This window comes from Oryzias latipes, chromosome 6, assembly GCF_053564925.1.
Source record: "Oryzias latipes strain Hd-rR chromosome 6, Olatipes_Hd-rR_3.1".
Lineage (NCBI taxonomy): Eukaryota > Metazoa > Chordata > Actinopteri > Beloniformes > Adrianichthyidae > Oryzias > Oryzias latipes.
The window spans coordinates 27,491,638-27,509,952 of record NC_136242.1 but is presented as its reverse complement, the minus strand read 5'-3'; the positions used below and the strand labels follow the sequence as shown (position 1 = coordinate 27,509,952).

The window sequence follows — 18,315 nt, the reverse complement described above, 5'->3', positions numbered from 1 at the left end:
TGGAATGCATGAAAAAATGAAAGAAAAAAACAACAAATCAACTTTTGAAGATAAACACCAACTATATCTATACTTTTGCTTTTCCCGCAAATGCTCAGAGGACGTCTTTTGTTGAAGGGCCTCAGTTCCGTCAGACCTTAGCTAAAATGCAAACCTGGTTAGGTGTGGGAGAGAGTGTAATTTTCTAAAACAAAACTTATGAAAAGGAACTACATCAGTTTGAAGGTGAACAAACTCATTTAGGCTTAATGAAAATGATTAGAGGACAGTGGACTCCTTTATACACTGGAAATGTGCATCTGCACTATTGCAGGGTTTTAAGCAGCTCTCGTGTGTGGCTGTGAATATTCATGCTGGAGTAAAGGACAGTCCAGTTGTGCTTCACTGCAACCTCAATATTTGGTATATTTCAGAGGAACTGGCGCTCTCAAAGCTCGTTTAAGTGATCTTAATCTGGTTTGTGCAGAAAAAGAGCTCTGCAAAATGCCAGTTTTTAATGTACACATGATAAAAAAAAGACCCCAAAAAATGCTTTTGCTTTGGCTTTTTAACTGCTGATTTGTGATTTTCATGATCAATTTCTACTAAGCAAAACAACATTTTCTGTGATCATGATTGGGTCAGTCTCTGGAGTGGACAGTTCACCAAAATATCATTTCCTCACGTCAGCATCAAACCAGGTTTCCACATTCGATTCTATTTCTGTTTACCCTTTGAGTTTTATTCTCGTGTCATTTTATGTCTGGGTCTGTTGGGTGAGAGGAGTCGGGAGCGTTGTGGGCATTTGTGTGTTTTATCATTTTTGTTTTGTTTAAAACCTGTAAAGCAGTTTGTGTTGCAGTTACATAAGAAGTGTTTTATAAATAAAGTTAGAATTTGAAATGTAGGAGTTTGTCAGATTGAAAGGCTGGAGAAGACAAAAGTGACTCTGAAAGATGAGCTGCGTTCATAAACTGACTTCCCTTCATTTCAATCCAATATAATAATGACAAAAACAATAATATTTAAAAAAAACTTAATTTTTTTAAAGAACTTTAATATTTAAGATACAGTAGTATGAATGGTAAAAACATAAGATTGTTTTTTTTTTGTTTGGATTATAATAAGATTTAAACAAAGGAGCATCAGAGGCCTCAGTAGTTGGGACTGTTCTCGTTAGCAGCAGCACCACATGTTCCACAGTATCAGGTTGACATTGTTGTTTGAGTCTCACGGTGACCTTAAGCGTGTTTTTAACTTAGGCCCCCTGTGTGACTGAGTTTGACCCCCGCTGTAATACGAGTCAAGAAAAGTCATGCATTTTTTGTGTAAAATAGCTAAATAGAAGATAGGGAACACAACAGGATGTTGTTGTCAATTTTTGAATATGTGCGGGGGGGGGGGCTGGTGGGGTTACTCGCCCAGGGAGTAAGTTAGTGTAGAACCGCCACTGGTCTCACCCTAAAAACGTTTCACCAAACCTCAAAAAAGCAAAGTAGAAGAGAAAAAAAATGCTATGATGGGTGTCTAAACACAAAAGTCTAAACACCAATAAGCTCCTGAAAAACAACCTTTTTGATTCTCTTGCACTGATCTGCCCCTTTATTTTGGCTGATTTCATGAGTTGAGGTGATGCAAACCCAAAGTGCAGCTAAAATTCTAAAATAGGGTAAAGCAACACATGCATACTTTAAAAAAAAAAAACCTGAATTGTGATGTGACCAAAGAGTAAAGATGAGAGAAGCTGCAAACTGTGGACTTCCATTTACTGAGGATGATTAACTTACACAAAGCAGGCAAGTTAATTGAAAACTGAAACCTGGTGTGATCATGAGGAGAGAAGAAAACCTGAGAGCAGAACATTTCCTGAACTGAAAACGAAGCCGGGCTGAACAAAGAACACTTCCATCTATCCTCTCATATATCAAAAATAACTTCAAACCAAGACAGCAAATACACCAAAAACCGAATAAATGACAACGGAAGAAAACATGCATTCTATTTTTAATGAGCAAACAGGATAACAAAAGAAACCTGGACTAAAAAGAAAAAGAAAAGATGCAGCAGGTCAAGGACAATCACCTTTGTTTATTAGGTACCAAGAGAATGAATCATGTGGTGTGTTCAGCCAGGAAGCCCTTTCTTTTAAAAGAGTTAGCAGCTTTTGCCATCAGGACACATAGCAGCAAGGTCAGATCTCTCATATTTTGCTGTTGATCACCTGGATCTGATCAGATTAGTCAATCAGAACCTGGAATCCCAGTAGGAATGGAGACAGGAACAATTCAAAAATGAACAAGGAGGTGGCCGATAGCCGTTCTTCTGTTCATCCTTAATCTGATTAGCTGACGTCTTCATCAATGCCTGAAAAGCTTCACTTCTCTCAAATTCAGATGCAAGGGAGATGAAGGACATCGGCCTTGAGTTTCACTTGACTTAATCAAACTTTGACAGAGGAAATTGAACCGATGCTTCCTTTACTGCCGTCTGAAACTCCAGAAGTTATGAATGCTGATGGGGTCATGAAATACCTTTGCCTAATGGGTTGTGTGAGCCTTTGCCCCTTCTTCCACCAAAATAATAATGAGGATGCTGTTTTCCCTCACAGGGAGAAAGGGATGAAAACTGGATTAGGCTAAAAGCTCCGGAAGTTCAGTCTTTGCAAAGATCCTGAGATTCACCTGAACATAAATCTGCTCAATTCTGCAGAAAAAAAACAGCACAAACAGAGATAGTGACAACGTTACACAGGTTCCTAACAACCAACTTCCAGTATTTTTCAGCTGTATGAATACTCACAACAAGTTGGTGATATTGGGAAAAACTCTGTGGAACAGCCATGAACACACAATTCATGGCTGCCACCTGGTCACAGAGTTTTAGGCAGACCCAGGAGTGGAGCCCCACAAGTGACAGGTCATAACAAATACCAAGGACTAAGGACCGCAGCACTCAGACATGGTCTCAGTTTACCATATGTGAGGAGTACTCTGTTTTCCAGACAAACCATTCACAACCGACTCCACCGCTTTGACATGAATGCCAGACAACCGTTGCAGGTGACTCCACTGACACCAAGACACCACCGTGAACGTTTGCAGTGGGTACTAGACCATGTGACCGGGACAATGCAGCAGTGGTCTACTGTGTTTACTGCTGAGTGTCGGGTCACCTTCCACAGAAATGATGGTCACCAACGTTGCTGGAGAAGGCGAGGTGAGCCATACTGCACGCCAAGGTTGGTTTTGGTGGAGGAGGTCCAAAGGTCTGGGCAGGCATCACCAGTCAGAGAGAAAACCCATTTGGTTATTGTAGTTTATCCAGTCACTCCCCGTGCTTAGACATCATAGAACCTATCATCCTCCAATTCCACCAGCACACGCCCAACGTTCTGTTCATGGATGACAGAATTGTCCAGAATTGTCACAGCTGGACTTCAGGCAGTGGGAGTGCCTCATGTGGTTTGGCTAGCAATGACCCCTTACCTGAACCCATAAAGCACGTCGGAGACCAGCTGAAGCAGAGACTGGACGATCATACCCTGCCCACAAGTGATTGCCTCAGAACATCATCATGAGGCTAGTGAGGAGCAGGAGACGTCCTTTCAAGCTGTCATTGCACCAAATGGTGGAATTCCCCACTAATGACAAGGTCAATTTTTGGTTCTCTTTATTATTGTCTTAATTTTTAGAGTAATAAATCTTCTTCCACTTTCGGCTTCTCCCATCAGGGGTCGCCACAGCGAACAAGTCGCATGGTAAATTTGGCAACGTTTTACGCCGGATGCCCTTCCTGACGCAACCTTCTCAAACCGGGCTTGGAACCGGCGTAGAGAAGGGAACAGGGAGCAGCCCGGAGTTGAACCCGGGTTTCACGGATGGAAGGCGCCGCAAACCAGCACGAGCTAAACTGGCTCTAAAAAATGTGTTTACTCTCCTCGATTACTAATAAAATCAAAGAACTTGAATGCATTTCATTCAAATTTAGACCAAACAGGAAAAGCACTCGTGAGAATAACAATACCCCCAATTTATTGTGAGCAGTGTAATACTTGCAGTTCAGAAATCATTCTGCATGTGTCTACAGTACAGTGAGCACACAACCAAACTGTTCTGGATTCAAAAAGCTCTTTGTTAAAGACCTGTCTGAAGCTGGAAAAAAAAGTGGTTACAGAAAATCTTTGGACAAAAAAAAAAAAAAAAGAGAGAGATTCTAGGACAGCATGACTGACTCCAGGTTTCCACCTAGATTCAGAGTCCACAGTTCCCACCTGAAGACTGACCCCCTTATACCTTTTCATCCCTAAGATTCTGGTCTTCTGGCTATTTTTCCTCCCACTTTGCACATTCTACTTGCAAATGTTCAAAACAGTCTCACTGCAAGTTGTCTTTCTCCACCGAAGTGCATTGAATGAGTCATGAAACCGACGAGCTGATGTGCTTCACAGCTTTTGTGAAGGACGGCTGCTCCGTTCCTCTTCACTTTCTTGAAGCCAGCTGGAAAAACTGTTTCGGTGTTCAGCCTGATTGCTTTCACTCGGTTAAGCTTTTCTTTGTCAGTTCTGAAGACTGTCATTCATTTTCTTTTATTTATCATAACCATTATCAAGACGCTGTGATCATTCAGCCAAGAGAAACTCCAACACACTGGGAGACTAGTCCAGGTCTTCTCATAAAAACATCTGGAAGATAAAGTTTCTCCATTTGATTTAAGGCTAAATTCTTGCTCTTTATCAATATTTGTGAATTCCTGATGAAAAGGGACGGAAGGAGGCTGATGAGAAGGAGATGATGAAAGGAGGAGAGGGGCAGAGATGAGAGAGGAAGCAAGCTTGAAATTACGAGATAAAAACGACTGCAGAGAAGCCCGAACTGGGGACGGAAACGCAGAGAAGACGGGAAGCAGGCAGGCGCTTTTTTAGGAGACTTTTAACACATTTTAATGAGGGATCTGCATTTCACTGAAAGATTTAAAAACAGAGTCATCTAAGAGAGAACTCAAGGAGTAAGTGAAGGGAAAGTTGTCTGGAAACAACAGTTAAAAACCCAATATAATATCTGCCTCACTCATCACTTGCTTTTGTTGTAATTATCTGGACACGTGATGCAGAGGAAACCTAGAGACCTGGCTAAAAACATCCGTTCAACAACTGGTTTTTCGTTGAAAGAGGTCAAACACTTTTACAAGCTCAGCTTGTAGCACCACCGCGCCTACAGTCCCGCCCACAACTGAGGCGAATTTCTAATAAAGTCTTGCTTCACTGTAGAAACTATGTCCTTGAAAATGACACAGGTCTTTTGATTTTGGCTAAAAACCGCATAATCATTATTAAAAGACCATTGCAAACGCTTTAACAATAAATCCAAAGATGATGGGACTTAAACTTACCCCCTTCCTTATATAACCTCATATTAGGGTGAGGGGGTGGGGGGTCTAGCCTGCGATGCGCCTTGGGGGGGGGCTACTTGGGAGTGGCCCCCCTCCTATGGTTGCCGTATGGAGTGGGCCCCCCCTCTTTCGGTTTTATTTGCACCTTAGACATGTAGGGTCCTTGGTAGGGGGGGGTGCTTGGACATCACTGCAAGCAAGCAGCAGATGTCCTCCTGGCACCCTACCCGCCAATTTTAACCGCACCTTAGACATTTAGGGCCCCTTGGTGTGGAGGGTGAGGGGACATCACTGTGAGTAATCAGGAGATGTCCCCTTAGTGCCCTACTCGCCAATTTTAACTGCACCCCCCTTAGTACACACACCCCTCCCCCTTCAATATATACATTCAAACATAAACACACACACATGCACACAAACACCCTCTCAAACACCCATACACGCACACACATTTTACAAGGAAGGTGGGACCTGGGTCCATCTGTCCCCTACCCCTTCCCTGGTGGGGGGTGCGGGCCCCTTGGCGATGGCGGCCGTGTCCCTTGGGTGCCGGCTCCCTGGGCCCGGCAGTGCTCTCTCCGCACGGTGGGGGGGTTCATATTACACCTGAGCCGGGGGTGTTCGTGTCCCTGGGGGGTGGGTCCTGGTCCTTGCCCCTGGGCGCTGGGCCCCGCCAAACTTCCAACATGGCCGAGCCTGGTCGGGCCATATTTATAACATCCCTTGTGGGCCGCCCTTTTTTCCCCGGGGTTCCCCCCTCCTGGGCGGGGGCGGCGGGCCCCTGCCTTGCTCCTACCTGGACCAACCGTGGGCCGGGTGGGTGGCTGCCTGGAGTGCGGAGCGGGTCTCCCTTGGGGGGTCCTGGCTCGTACCTGGGGTCGGGGCGGGGGGATGCCCGGAACTCCTGGGTGGTGGTGGGGTGCTTGTCTGGGGCTGTGGGCGTCCCTCTCCGGTGGGGCCCTGCGTTGGGCTCTTCCGGCGCGGCGGGGGGCTGCTTTCCTGGCTGGGCTGGAGCGGCGCTCTCTTTCCCTCTGCGCCTCCCTGCTCTCTGGCTCTGGGGGCCTCGCGGCGGTCCTGCTGGCCCTGGCCTGGGTGGCGGTCTTGGTCGCCCGGGGGGCGGTTGTTCCCTGCCTGTTCCCGTGTGGCGTTGGGGGAATTCCGGCTGCCGCTGCTGCTGCGGCGGGGGTATGGGTGTGGGGGTGGCTGGGCGCTCCTCCTCCTTCTTTTCACATTCCACCATCCATTTTAGAAGAACATAAACACTCACCTGAGCACAGGTGTTAGCTCACCTTTGCACTAATAGTTTGCATGATTGAATGAATGAAAGATTTCACACTAGTTGGTTTAAAGGCATAGGTATGCGTTCGTGAACACTATCTGTTTTGTGTGCATGTTGACATGTGGACATTTTTGCAGCTAGCAGGTGTGTTGATAATATTTGAGTGTGTGTGAACAGGCCCCGCCCTTTTTGTACTACATTTGAACCGTACCGTAACGATAAACAACCAGTAAACCTGTCTGCTCTATGCTGCTTCATGGTCTTACCCCCCTTCCCCTCCTATTATCACCCTCCTACCCCCCCCTCTCTCTAACGTCCCTCTCTCTTCTTCCCCTCTTTCCTTTTCCGTCCGGTCCAACACCAAAGATTTTCAAACATGATTGAAATTAATAAAGTTTGGCCTCAATTACAAAAGGGGTTTATTCAGACATACCTTTGGTTTGTCTGAAGATGAATAACCCCTCTTGTTAAAATAAAATATGTCCAACACAAGAGGCCCTCAGCTCTCATCTGTTTGCCTAGCTGTTGGACAGGACAAGTTTAAAAAAAAAAAAAAGATGATGGGACTTGGACTTTCAAAAACAAAAGAGGTCATGTACCAATCTAACTGTATGATGGTTAATGACATTGAATGTAAAGATTTGAGCTTATATACTTTTTTGGGAATGCAGAAAAAAATCCATATCCTCTCTGTTTTTTTTCCTCTCACTTCACCCTGGAGATAATAAGCGTGCTGTAGACTCTTACAAATGCATATATCTGATAAATGCGGAAGACCTTTAAGGGGATGCATGCTCCACTGGGCAAGACCCTGGAAAAATCCAAGGAGAGAACATGTCTCCTGCCTGGCCTGTGAAGGGATTCCTCCTGGAGGAGTTGAAGGAAGTGGTTGGGGGCAAGGATCTAGAAATTTTTGCTTAAACTGCTGCCACCATGACCTGGTTCCAGATAAAAAGGAAAGAAATGTCTGGATCATCGTCATGCTGGAAGATCCAAACACGTTTCATCCTCAGTGTCCTCACTGAGATCAGGAGCCAAATGTAAAAGTTCAACAAATAGCTGTTGTATTTTTTTAATACATTTATGCTTAAGGTTTATTACAACTAATGTGGTGCATGTATTTTAACACCAATTTGATTTAAATATCGAATATAACACAGAAATGAAAAATAATTGCATATGTAATCGTTGAATTCATCCATCCATGTTTAAATCCACTCATTTTCAGTAAAACAAATGCATCCCTAATTGCTTCCATTAGGGTTCATAAGGAAGCTGGAACTACTGTTGAGTGAGAGTGGGCTACATGCTGGACAGTTTGCCAAATAACTACAGACTTTCACACCTAAAGGACCATCTAGAGTCATTTAACCAATGAAGTTTGTTTTTGAGCTGTGGGAGGAAGTAAGGATGACTGGAGAAAACCCACACATGAACAAAAGGACACCGCAGAGATTAATACCTTTTTGAAGTGATTTTTGTGCCATTATTCCAAGTGCAACACTCACTGTTTTGAGCTTAAAACTTATTTTTTTGTGCTCTAAGAATTTTGCACTTGAAACAGAAAAATGCACTTGAAACTAAAACATATGTCCCTAAAGGCCTCCTGGGACCCGGAAGAGGCTGCACTGCAGGTGTCCCACACACAGGTCCTCAGGGCCCTGAAGCAGGTGAACCTGAACAAGGCGATGGGACCGGACCACGTGCCACCAAGAGTTCTGAAAACTTGCGCAGAGCAGCCAGCATAGGTGTACACAGACATCTTCAACATCTCTCTGCACCCCGAATCTTCAAGTCCTCTGTGAACGTGGTCCCCCCATCAGTTTGTCCACCGCCCCAACAGGAGAAGACGCTGTGGCCCTGGCACTTCACTCCACCCTGCAACATCTGGACACCAACAATATGCTCGGTTACTGTCCCTGGACTGCAGCTCCACCTTTAATACCATCAGGCCCTGGAAGCTGACTGCCAAAGTCGCCAAACCAGGAGTGCTGGACTTCCTCACGGACAGACCACAGGTGGTGAGGATGGGAAAGAAGGTCTCTGCGGAGCTGACAGTTAGTACAGGAACACTACAGGGGTGCTGTCTCAGAGCAAAGCTCTTCTCACTGCACACCTATGACTGCACCTCCCCGGACGCCAACAACATCATCATTAAGTATGCAGACGACACAACCGTCCTTGGTCTCATCAGAGGAGGGGGACAAGTCTCCATACAGAGACCCGATGCACAGGATTACAATCTAAGGTGAGGACAATGACCTTGCTCTCAACATAGAGAAAACAAAGGAAATAATTATGGATTATAAAAGCTACTAAACATCAATGGGAACTTGGTGGAGCAGACCAACTATTACCGGTTCCTGAGTCTGCAGATCACAGACACCCTCAGCAAGGAAGAAAACGCTGATGCCACAGTGAAGAAAGCCTGGCAGACGCTGTACTTCATCAGGCTGCTGAAGAAGGCCGGACTCAAGCGCCAGACCCTCACAAAAGCCTTCAGAGGGCTGGTAGAAAGCATCCTCACCAGCGGACTAACAGCTTGGTTTGGAAACACCACCATGAAAGAGAAGAAGATGCTGCAAAGGGTCATCAGCACAGCTGGAAAAAAAACATTGGTTCCATCCATCAAAACCCTTTATAAACAACACAGGGGAGCGGTGAAGATCATCAGGGACAGGCACCACCCTCCCCACGCACTGATCCAGTGTGTGGACTCAGGTCACAACCTCAGACGCCGCAGGTCTGAAAGCATCCACGCACACACCACACGCTTTCACAACAGCTTCTTCCCAGCTGCAGTCAGAATGCTAGAACAGGACATAAGAGAGGGAAGACTGGACTGGACTGAACTGGACTCAACTGAACCACGGAACATGGTAACCAGCCGGGACACTAAGTGCAGTGAATGACTGCACTATGTCTCTCTGCAAGTCACTCCTATTTTTTACTTTTCTCTTTCTTAAATTTTGTTCCTCATATTTTACTTATGATCCTTAGTTTTTGTTGTTTAGTTGTCTTCTATAATTAATCCTGACTTGAAAGCTGTCGAAGAAGAATTCAAATGTGCTTGTTTTACATGTATAAAAGGCAATAAACTCTTAACTTCACTTAAACAAAGCAATTTTGCACTTGAAACTTTAAAATCTGTGCAATCAAGTAAACACAGATATATCTGTATTTAAAAAAAACGGTTTAATATTACTCACCAGAATTCCAGTAGAAGGCTCCCTGGAAGAACAGCTGGAACCGTTTATTCAGGTGCCATTACAGCCCTATTCTCCTACTGGTCCAATCCTCCATACGATAGTTTAGATGATCTTTGGCAGCCTTTAGACAGGCCTGGACATGTGCTGGCTTAAGCCCACTCTCAAGATGATTTGTAGCACACCAGGCAAGATCTTTCATGGAACGCCAGGTGGAGGGAGATGGTCAGTGATCTTTTATTTTTCCATGTTTTCTATTAATTGTTTGGTTCATCCCAGTCATTTCCTACAATTTCCACTATCATTGGACAGCTCTTTGCTCTTGGACATGGTGGAGAGGTTGCAATCTGGCTGTGAACAGGTGTCTTTTAAACAGATAATCAGTTCAAACAGGTGACATTAATAAAGGTAACGAGTGGAGGATAGAAGAGCTTCTTGGAGAAGATGTAAAAGTAAATACAGTATTTTTGTAAATTCTTCAAAAATCATAAAATGTGATTTCCTGTATTCTTTTCTACATTATGTTTCTTACAGTGGAAGTGTCTCTTTATGTTGAACATCACAGACATCTCTCATCTTTTTTTGCCCCAATGGAGCTACTATCACTGGTACTGGTACTTGTGACTTGTAGTCAACCCAACAGAAATACAATAGAATGTCTAAGAAGTGACTGTTCTGAACTGCTCCTGAAGGGACCTGACGTTAAACTAAAAATAAAACCAAATTAAGGTACTTCCAGAGTCCAGTCAGCTGATGAGACACCATAATTATCAGCTCAATAGTGGCAAAGCTATAGATGACCTCATGTCAGACAACCACTGACCAAAAAACTCCATTTTGAGGGAACCAGAGAGGTCTAGGTTTTAACACCCTCTGCTGGCTAATTGAAGCATCATCCTCCAAATGTTTTTTTTTCCTCCCCAAGGTAAGATCAATAGTTTGAGGAATTTGGTTTATTTATGTATATTGATTTTTATTTTATTTTTTTTGTGTGTGAAAATCCTCAAAAGACTACATTCAGAAATCTTTCTGTGAACTCACACAAAAAAATAAGTTTTATGGTGTGAAGGTCTACAAAAGGTGTCAGGGTTTCCAAATCTTAACCACTGTATGTGGCTTTAATCATCGTGTGGTTCAAAGTAAAAAAAAATGTAAAAAAAGATTTTTTTCATCAGCAAATTATTTGGAAATATCTGAATTTGGTTGAAGGACTTGACCTCTTATTTTTGCAAAGAGTCTTTAAATAAAAATGAAAAAAAAAAACTTCAACTGCTCCAAAACTTCAAGGACCAACTGAACAAACTTTAGCTAAATTAAAAGGGAGGGATTTTCTGAAGTGCAAAAAATAGTAAGGATTTGTACAACTTTTAGCCACTGCAGCTTAAATTCATCACAAAAAAGCTGTTTTATTTCTTCACGTTCTGCTCCTTTCTGAAGTTGTTTTCGTATAAATTTGTTGACTGAAGCAGCAAACACACAAGCAGGAGCTTCACATTACCAGTACACTGGGGTGGGGGGGGGTTCAGATTCGTATGCGGGACACAGAGAAATCTCCAGAGAGTCTGCTGCTCAGAGGAGGGGTCCAGATGTGATTCATTCATCTTTTATCTCCATCTGTGGGGATTTTTTAACCTCTTTTATCCCTCTGTGGAACTCTCCCCGGGGACCGCCCACCCCCATCTGACTCTTTACACCTCCAACGTCATGACGATCAGTGGAAGTGATGAGTGAGTGGAAGTCAGAAATGAAGCAGGTGTGAGGGAAGAGTTGAATAATAGATGCAACGTTGCTTTAGAAGATAAAAAGATCAAATGTTTGGGCCTGCCTAACTAAATAAAATGCTTCAAGGAACCATTTCTAAACTAAGTTTGAGTTTCCAGGGTTCCTTTAGTTTAATTCAAAGGAAAAAAAAAAACTCTGATTGGAAATTAAAACTCTCAAATGTTTTATTTAGAGCAGATCCAAGTCTAGTTTCACATGGCACTTGTGAGTGGCTTTTCCTCACTCCATATTTGACCATTTTTTATAGTCTATTTGTTAGGGTCATCCTGATGTCAACTGACAACTATTTAACTTTTGAGTTGAAACAAGTTTAAAAGCAAAAGTAAATGGAGCCAGGTCAGTTCATCAAAACATGCACAAACACAATTATCCTCCCATAATTTGCACAATAATAGCTTAATTTCAGAATCAAAGCAAACATAATACCAATCTACTTTTAAAAAAAACAATGTTTCACCTCCTTGATTAGATTTGAAAAATAGACCTGATGCTATGTTCACACCAGCCTCGGAAACACGCGTTCGAGTGATGACGTCTAATGAAAAGTGTGCGCTTTTTGTGCTTCCGTGTTAACGCGCCGCTACGCATGTTTTTAAGGCTCTACGTACGAATCGAGCGGCCATTGAACTGAAACTTAAACCAGCTGAACTTTGACGAATGGGTCCTTTTCAAAACCGTCAATCCTCTCAAAAGTGATCATGAAGGAGGAAGTAATACTTGTGGCTATTATATGACATCAAGTCTTTCACGTATCTGAATAGAGCTATGAAAGAAAAAGACACCATCTTTTCAGCACATGAGAGATTCACGAGATGTGCACCGCTTCAACATTTCGCAGCATACAGTACAGACCAAAAGTTTGGACACAGCCTCTCATTCAAATGAATGGGAAGGTGTGTCCAAACTTTTGGTCTGTACTGTACCTCTTCCAGCTGTGAGCACAGGCGCTAAGTGTGGGTAGCAAGAGGACTGTGTGAACACCACGTCCTAAAAGCACTTTGTGTTATGTAGGAAAAGTACTACATAAAGAAAGTTTGATTTGATTTCATGTGACCATACTGTCCATGTCCTTTGCAGTCAGTAGTTATTGTTATAATAATGTAATGTTATAAACCTCTTGACGTGGACTCGATCTCTGAAAGCACGAAAGCAGAGCAGAACCTGAAAATGACAAACCCTAACATAGCCTTAGTTCATATTACAGAAACCACATACATATTACACTAAACCAATATCACTTTCCCTTGTTTAAAACACAGTCGAGAACAGTCTGTACAGACGTTTCCCTCCATGAAAACCCTTGTTTTATGATAGATAAAGTTGACATAAGAACATTTTCCAGTTTTTGTTTCAACATTTATTTTCACATGGTAAAATAATAATAAAAAATAAATAAATAAATAAAAGTAGGATCCCAAAAAGAGAAGCTGGATTTCTAATGTTTACCTCTGACAGTTACTGCCTTCCAATGTCATTTTTAACATAGAAAATATAAAACTGTTGTAAAAAAAAAAAAGAAACTGTAACACAAAGGAATTTTGGGAACACATCTTAAAATGGGTGGAGCTAAGTCTTAATGGGTTTGGCCACTCTCATGAACCACAATGACAGTTTTATCCATGACCAAAGATGATTTTTGAAAGTATGTAAAAATAAACTTTTTTTTAGGTTGACGATCTCCAGTCTGAACTTTCAGATCAGAAAATGTAATAAAATGAGTTTCCTTTAAAACAGTTGCTGAGTTTCGAACCAAACTGAGCAAACGCAGAAAAAGTCAGCGATCAGTCAGAGCTGCAGACAGAAAACCGCATCCTCCTGGAAGCTGTGCGCGCGCGCGCAGCTGGACGTCTCGGAACATCTGGATCTGCATCAACAACTGTCAGGCTGACACAACTCCAGCCCGCATTCTCCTGCTGCTCCCCCCAAACCCCCACCCATCCGCAAAGCCAAGTTTTTCAGCATCACTGTGGATACTCACTGAGAAGCAGAGCAACAGGCAAGAAGAGGAGGCACGCGGAGTTCAGCAGAGACGCCATGCCGACCCGACTGTTGCGGATCCCACTCGGAATTCCAAAGTTCTGCTGGAAGCGAAGAAAAAGGCGGTCCAACGCGGGGCTCCCCGTCCGTGATGCAGAGCGGGACTCCACTGTGAGAGCATCCACGCTCCTGCGCTCCGCTGAAGGGGAGGGTGCGTGCGCGTGCAAGGAGGAGGAGGAAGAAGAGGAGGAGGAGGAAGGTCTACAGCAGAGTCCCAGATGAGCTCAGACCGATGGAAGGATGCTGCATCCGTCTGACCGTTCTGAATCTGGATAAACCAGACAAACAGAAGGAAAAACGCGCTTTGGACATTCATTGAGATTTGTTTCTCAACTTCTTCGGATCCTTGAGGTCTGAAAAGGTGGGAGGGGGGGGGGGTGTCAATCAAACAACACTAGCTTGAACGATAAAAAATAAAATGTCAGGAAGATTCAAGAACTCTCCTGTATCAGGAAAGCAGGGGCGTTCCAAAGGTTTCTGTGGTCCAAGAGGAATTGTGGGCCCCTAAAGTCCACCCCAATGAGTCCTGACTTCCAATTTACATAATAAATAAAAACACAATTTTACAAAAGACATCCCTTGTGCAATGACAGTGGCTTTGTGAAGCATAATAACTGTCCCGACTGCTGTTGGACAAAGGAAAGGTACCCTGGACAGGACATAGGCTAGATAAAGAAAATTAATCTTGAAATAGCATTTCTGATTATTTCTTAATCAGTTTCAGATACGAAAAGGCTACTTAAATGAATTGTGTTTGTGATACAGAAATGCACTGTTTGTTATTGGAGCAGACTTTAATGGGCATGTTGGTGAGGGCAACAGAGGTGATGAGGAGGTGATGGGCAGGTTTGGTGTGAAGGAAAGGAATCTGGAGGGACAGATGGTGGTGGACTTTGCGAAGAGGATGGAAATGGCTGTAGTCAACACTTACTTCCAGAAGAGAGAGGAACATAGAGTGACATACAGAAGTGGAGGTAGGAGTACTCAGGTGGACTACATCCTATGTAGACGAGGTCATTTGAGAGAGGTTAATGACTGCAAAGTGGTGGTAGGAGAGAGTGTAGCCAGACAGCACCGCATGGTGGTGTGTAAGATGACTCTGGAGGTCAGGAAGAAGAAGAGAGGGAAAACAGAAAAGAAGACCAAGTGGTGGAAGCTACAGAATGAAGAAACTTGTGAGGAATTTAGGCAGAAGTTGAGGCAGGTCCTGGGTGGTCAGGATGAACTTCCAGATGACTGGGAAACTACAGCAGAGATTATCAGGGAAACAGGTAGGAAGGTGCTAGGTGTGTCATCTGGAAAGAGGAAAGACGGTAAAGAGACTTGGTGGTGGAATGAGGAAGTACAGGAATGCGTCCAGAGGAAGAGGTTGGCTAAAAGGAAGTGGGATGTAGAAAGGACTGAGGAAGGTAGACAGGAGTACAAGGAAGCGCAGCGTAGAGTGAAGAGAGAGGTGGCAAAGGCCAAACAGAAAGCTTACGATGAGCTATATGACAGGCTAGACACAAAGGAAGGAGAGAAGGACTTGTACAGGCTAGCCAGACAGAGAGACAGAGATGGGAAGGACGTGCAACAGATAAGGGTGATTAAGGACAGAGATGGAAAGGTGCTAACAACCCAAGAGAGTGTACAGAAAAGATGGAAGAGGTATTTTGAGGAGCTGATGAACGAGGAAAATGACAGGGAAAGAAGGGAGGAAGATGTGGTTGTTGTGGAGCAGGAAGTAGCAGAGATTGGAAAGGATGAGGTTAGGAAGGCTCTGAAAAGGATGAAGAGCGGAAAGGCCGTTGGTCCTGATGACGTACCTGTGGAGGTATGGAAGTGCCTAGGAGAGACAGCAGTGGAATTTCTAACAAGGTTGTTCAATAGGATTTTAGAGAGTGAGAAGATGCCTGAGGAATGGAGGAGAAGCGTTCTGGTCCCGATCTTTAAGAACAAGGGTGACATGCAGAACTGCAGCAACTATAGAGGAATAAAGTTGATGAGCCACACAATGAAGCTGTGGGAAAGAGTAGTGGAAGCCAGGCTTAGGAAGAAGGTGGAGATTTGTGAGCAGCAGTATGGTTTCATGCCCCGTAAGAGCACCACTGATGCCATTTTTGCTTTGAGAATGTTGATGGAAAAGTACAGAGAAGGTCAGAAGGAGCTGCATTGTGTGTTCGTAGATTTAGAGAAGGCGTATGACAGGGTGCCGAGGGAGGAGCTGTGGTACTGTATGAGGTCGTCTGGAGTGGCAGAAAAGTATGTCAGAGTAGTTCAGGACATGTATGAGAGAAGTATGACGGTGGTGAGATGTGCTGTAGGTCAGACAGAGGAGTTCAAGGTGGAGGTGGGACTACACCAAGGATCAGCTTTGAGTCCCTTTTTGTTTGCTATGCTGATGGACAGGCTGACAGACGAGGTAAGACAGGAATCTCCCTGGACAATGATGTTTGCGGATGACATTGTAATTTGCAGTGAGAGTAGAGAGCAGGTGGAGGAACAGCTAGAGAGGTGGAGGTTTGCTCTGGAAAGAAGAGGTATGAAGGTCAGTCGTAGTAAGACAGAATACATGTGTCTGAACGAGAGGGATCAAGGTAGAAGCGTTAGGTTACAGGGGACTGAGGTGAAGAAGGTGCAGGAGTTTAAGTACTTGGGGTCAACAGTTCAGTGTGATGGGGATTGTGGAAAAGAGGTGAAGAGGCGAGTGCAGGCAGGTTGGAGCGGTTGGAGGAAAGTGTCAGGAGTGTTGTGTGACAGAAGAGTGTCAGCAAGACTCAAAGGAAAGGTGTACAAGACAGTGGTGAGACCAGCTCTGCTCTATGGGTTAGAGACGGTAGCAGTGAGACAGAGACAAGAGGCTGAGATGGAGGTAGCGGAGATGAAGATGTTGAGGTTCTCCTTAGGAGTGACCAGGTTAGACAGGATAAGGAACGAGTACATCAGAGGGACGGCTCATGTTGCCTGTGTTAGCGACAAAGTCAGAGAAGCCAGACTGAGATGGTTTGGACATGTTCAGAGGAGGGACAGTGGATTTATTGGTAGAAGGATGTTGGAGATGGAGCTGCCTGGCAGGAGGGCAAGAGGACGGCCAAAGAGGAGATACATGGATGTCTTAACAGAGGACATGAAGTTGGCTAATGTTAGGGTAGAAGATGTCCATGATAGAGAGAGGTGGAAAAGGATGATTCGCTGTGGCGACCCCTGATGGGAAAAGCCGAAAGAGAAAGAAGATACAGAAATGCACTGGGCAACCCACAAACTGCCTGCTCCACTCCATTCTGATGCATACAATAGCAGACAAATAGACCTGTGTAGGTCTCTATTGTCTTTGTCTGCGCTGGAATCTGGCTCAGAACACAGCTGGATAACTCCAATAGTACTCGCTATTTTGTTGTGGGACTTCAAAGATGTCCTGAAAAAGACACCTTTTTTGGGATGACAAGCATTTCCTTTGGACTGAGATGGAGGAAACCTCTCCTATGATCTAAATAAATTAGCCTTTGTGACTGTAAGGAGTAAGTCCTCCTACTCAGCTTGCTATTGAAAAAAAGCGTTTCCAAAAAAGTGGGTACCATACCGCCAAAAAAAGTAGTTCCTAAAATAAAATAAAAAAAAGATTCATACTACAAGCAGACTAGCAACACATCTGCCATTAGTGGAGAAGTTTTTATTTCTATATTAACTGGTGCTCCAATAAAAAGGTTAGTCATTTTTTATCATATCTAGGGGTGACCACACTGTGCCTTAGTTCTTAAGTTTCTGTTTCAAGGTAAATTATTCAGTGTAGTGTAGCCTCTAGTATTGTTTTGCAATTCTACGTTAAGGTATTTCCATAATGTGAGTTTGGATTTAATGTTTTTAAATCAAACTGATGGTAAAAAAAACCTCAAATATTCATAGACAGACGATGCCATGTAAACCTTTTAACTGGTAGTACATTTTTAGTGCAACTACCACAACTGAAAACTGCATGAACACGTTTGGAAATCTTCCAATTACAAAAATTAACTTGCAATTTTGCTCTGTCTGTTTACAGTTCCTTTGTTTGTGTCCCTAAAAAATTTGGAGCTTTCTTTTTTTTTTTTTTTTTAAAGATGGCTTCCCTCAAAGTGAACATTTGGTTTCTACGTGTTGAAACTCCATATGTGCAGCCTACTGGTCACTGAACTCCTGTAAAGCGCATATGTGAGGGATAGAGTGTGCATTATCAGAAATGAATGCCATTGAAGCATTCATTTCTGATAATGCACATTTCGTTGGCCATTAACCCGCTTACACTATGGTCACTTACAAAAGAAATATTCAGTTTTTAGTAATTTATTCTTATCTTTCCAGTTTAGATAACTTTATTGTCACGCTATCATGACAACGCGTTGGCCGAGCACCAACTTCTCCTGCAGCGGCGAAGGAATGCGATATATATGCGGATCGCCCGATGGGTTAAATAAAGCATCAACAACCAATCAGAATGAAATATTCAATCGGATCATGTGATAACAACCGCCCAATCCAAAATCTGGATTAATCTGCTTTTTTTGTCTCAGAGATAAACAGACATTTTGCACCACACCTCTTTCAGCAGTGAGGACATGTGCTAGTGTTAGCTAGCTGTAAAACACACAAATATTCTGACGCCTAAAAACATTTGTGAAAAGAAAAGAT

The 18,315-nt window shown here is 43.6% G+C and overlaps 1 protein-coding gene across 1 annotated transcript in view; it reads right to left on the bottom strand.

The window, feature by feature from the left end:
- nrn1la (neuritin 1-like a) overlaps window positions 1-13,924 on the bottom strand; it is a 60,777-nt gene extending 46,853 nt beyond the window's left edge. Inside the window, exon 1 of the mRNA XM_011476345.4 lies at window positions 13,613-13,924. Within this exon, the coding sequence (XP_011474647.1) occupies window positions 13,613-13,670 (58 nt within the window). The 5' untranslated portion in view covers window positions 13,671-13,924. The remainder of the gene's footprint in view (window positions 1-13,612) is intronic.
- Between the last annotated feature and the right edge of the window lie 4,391 nt (window positions 13,925-18,315).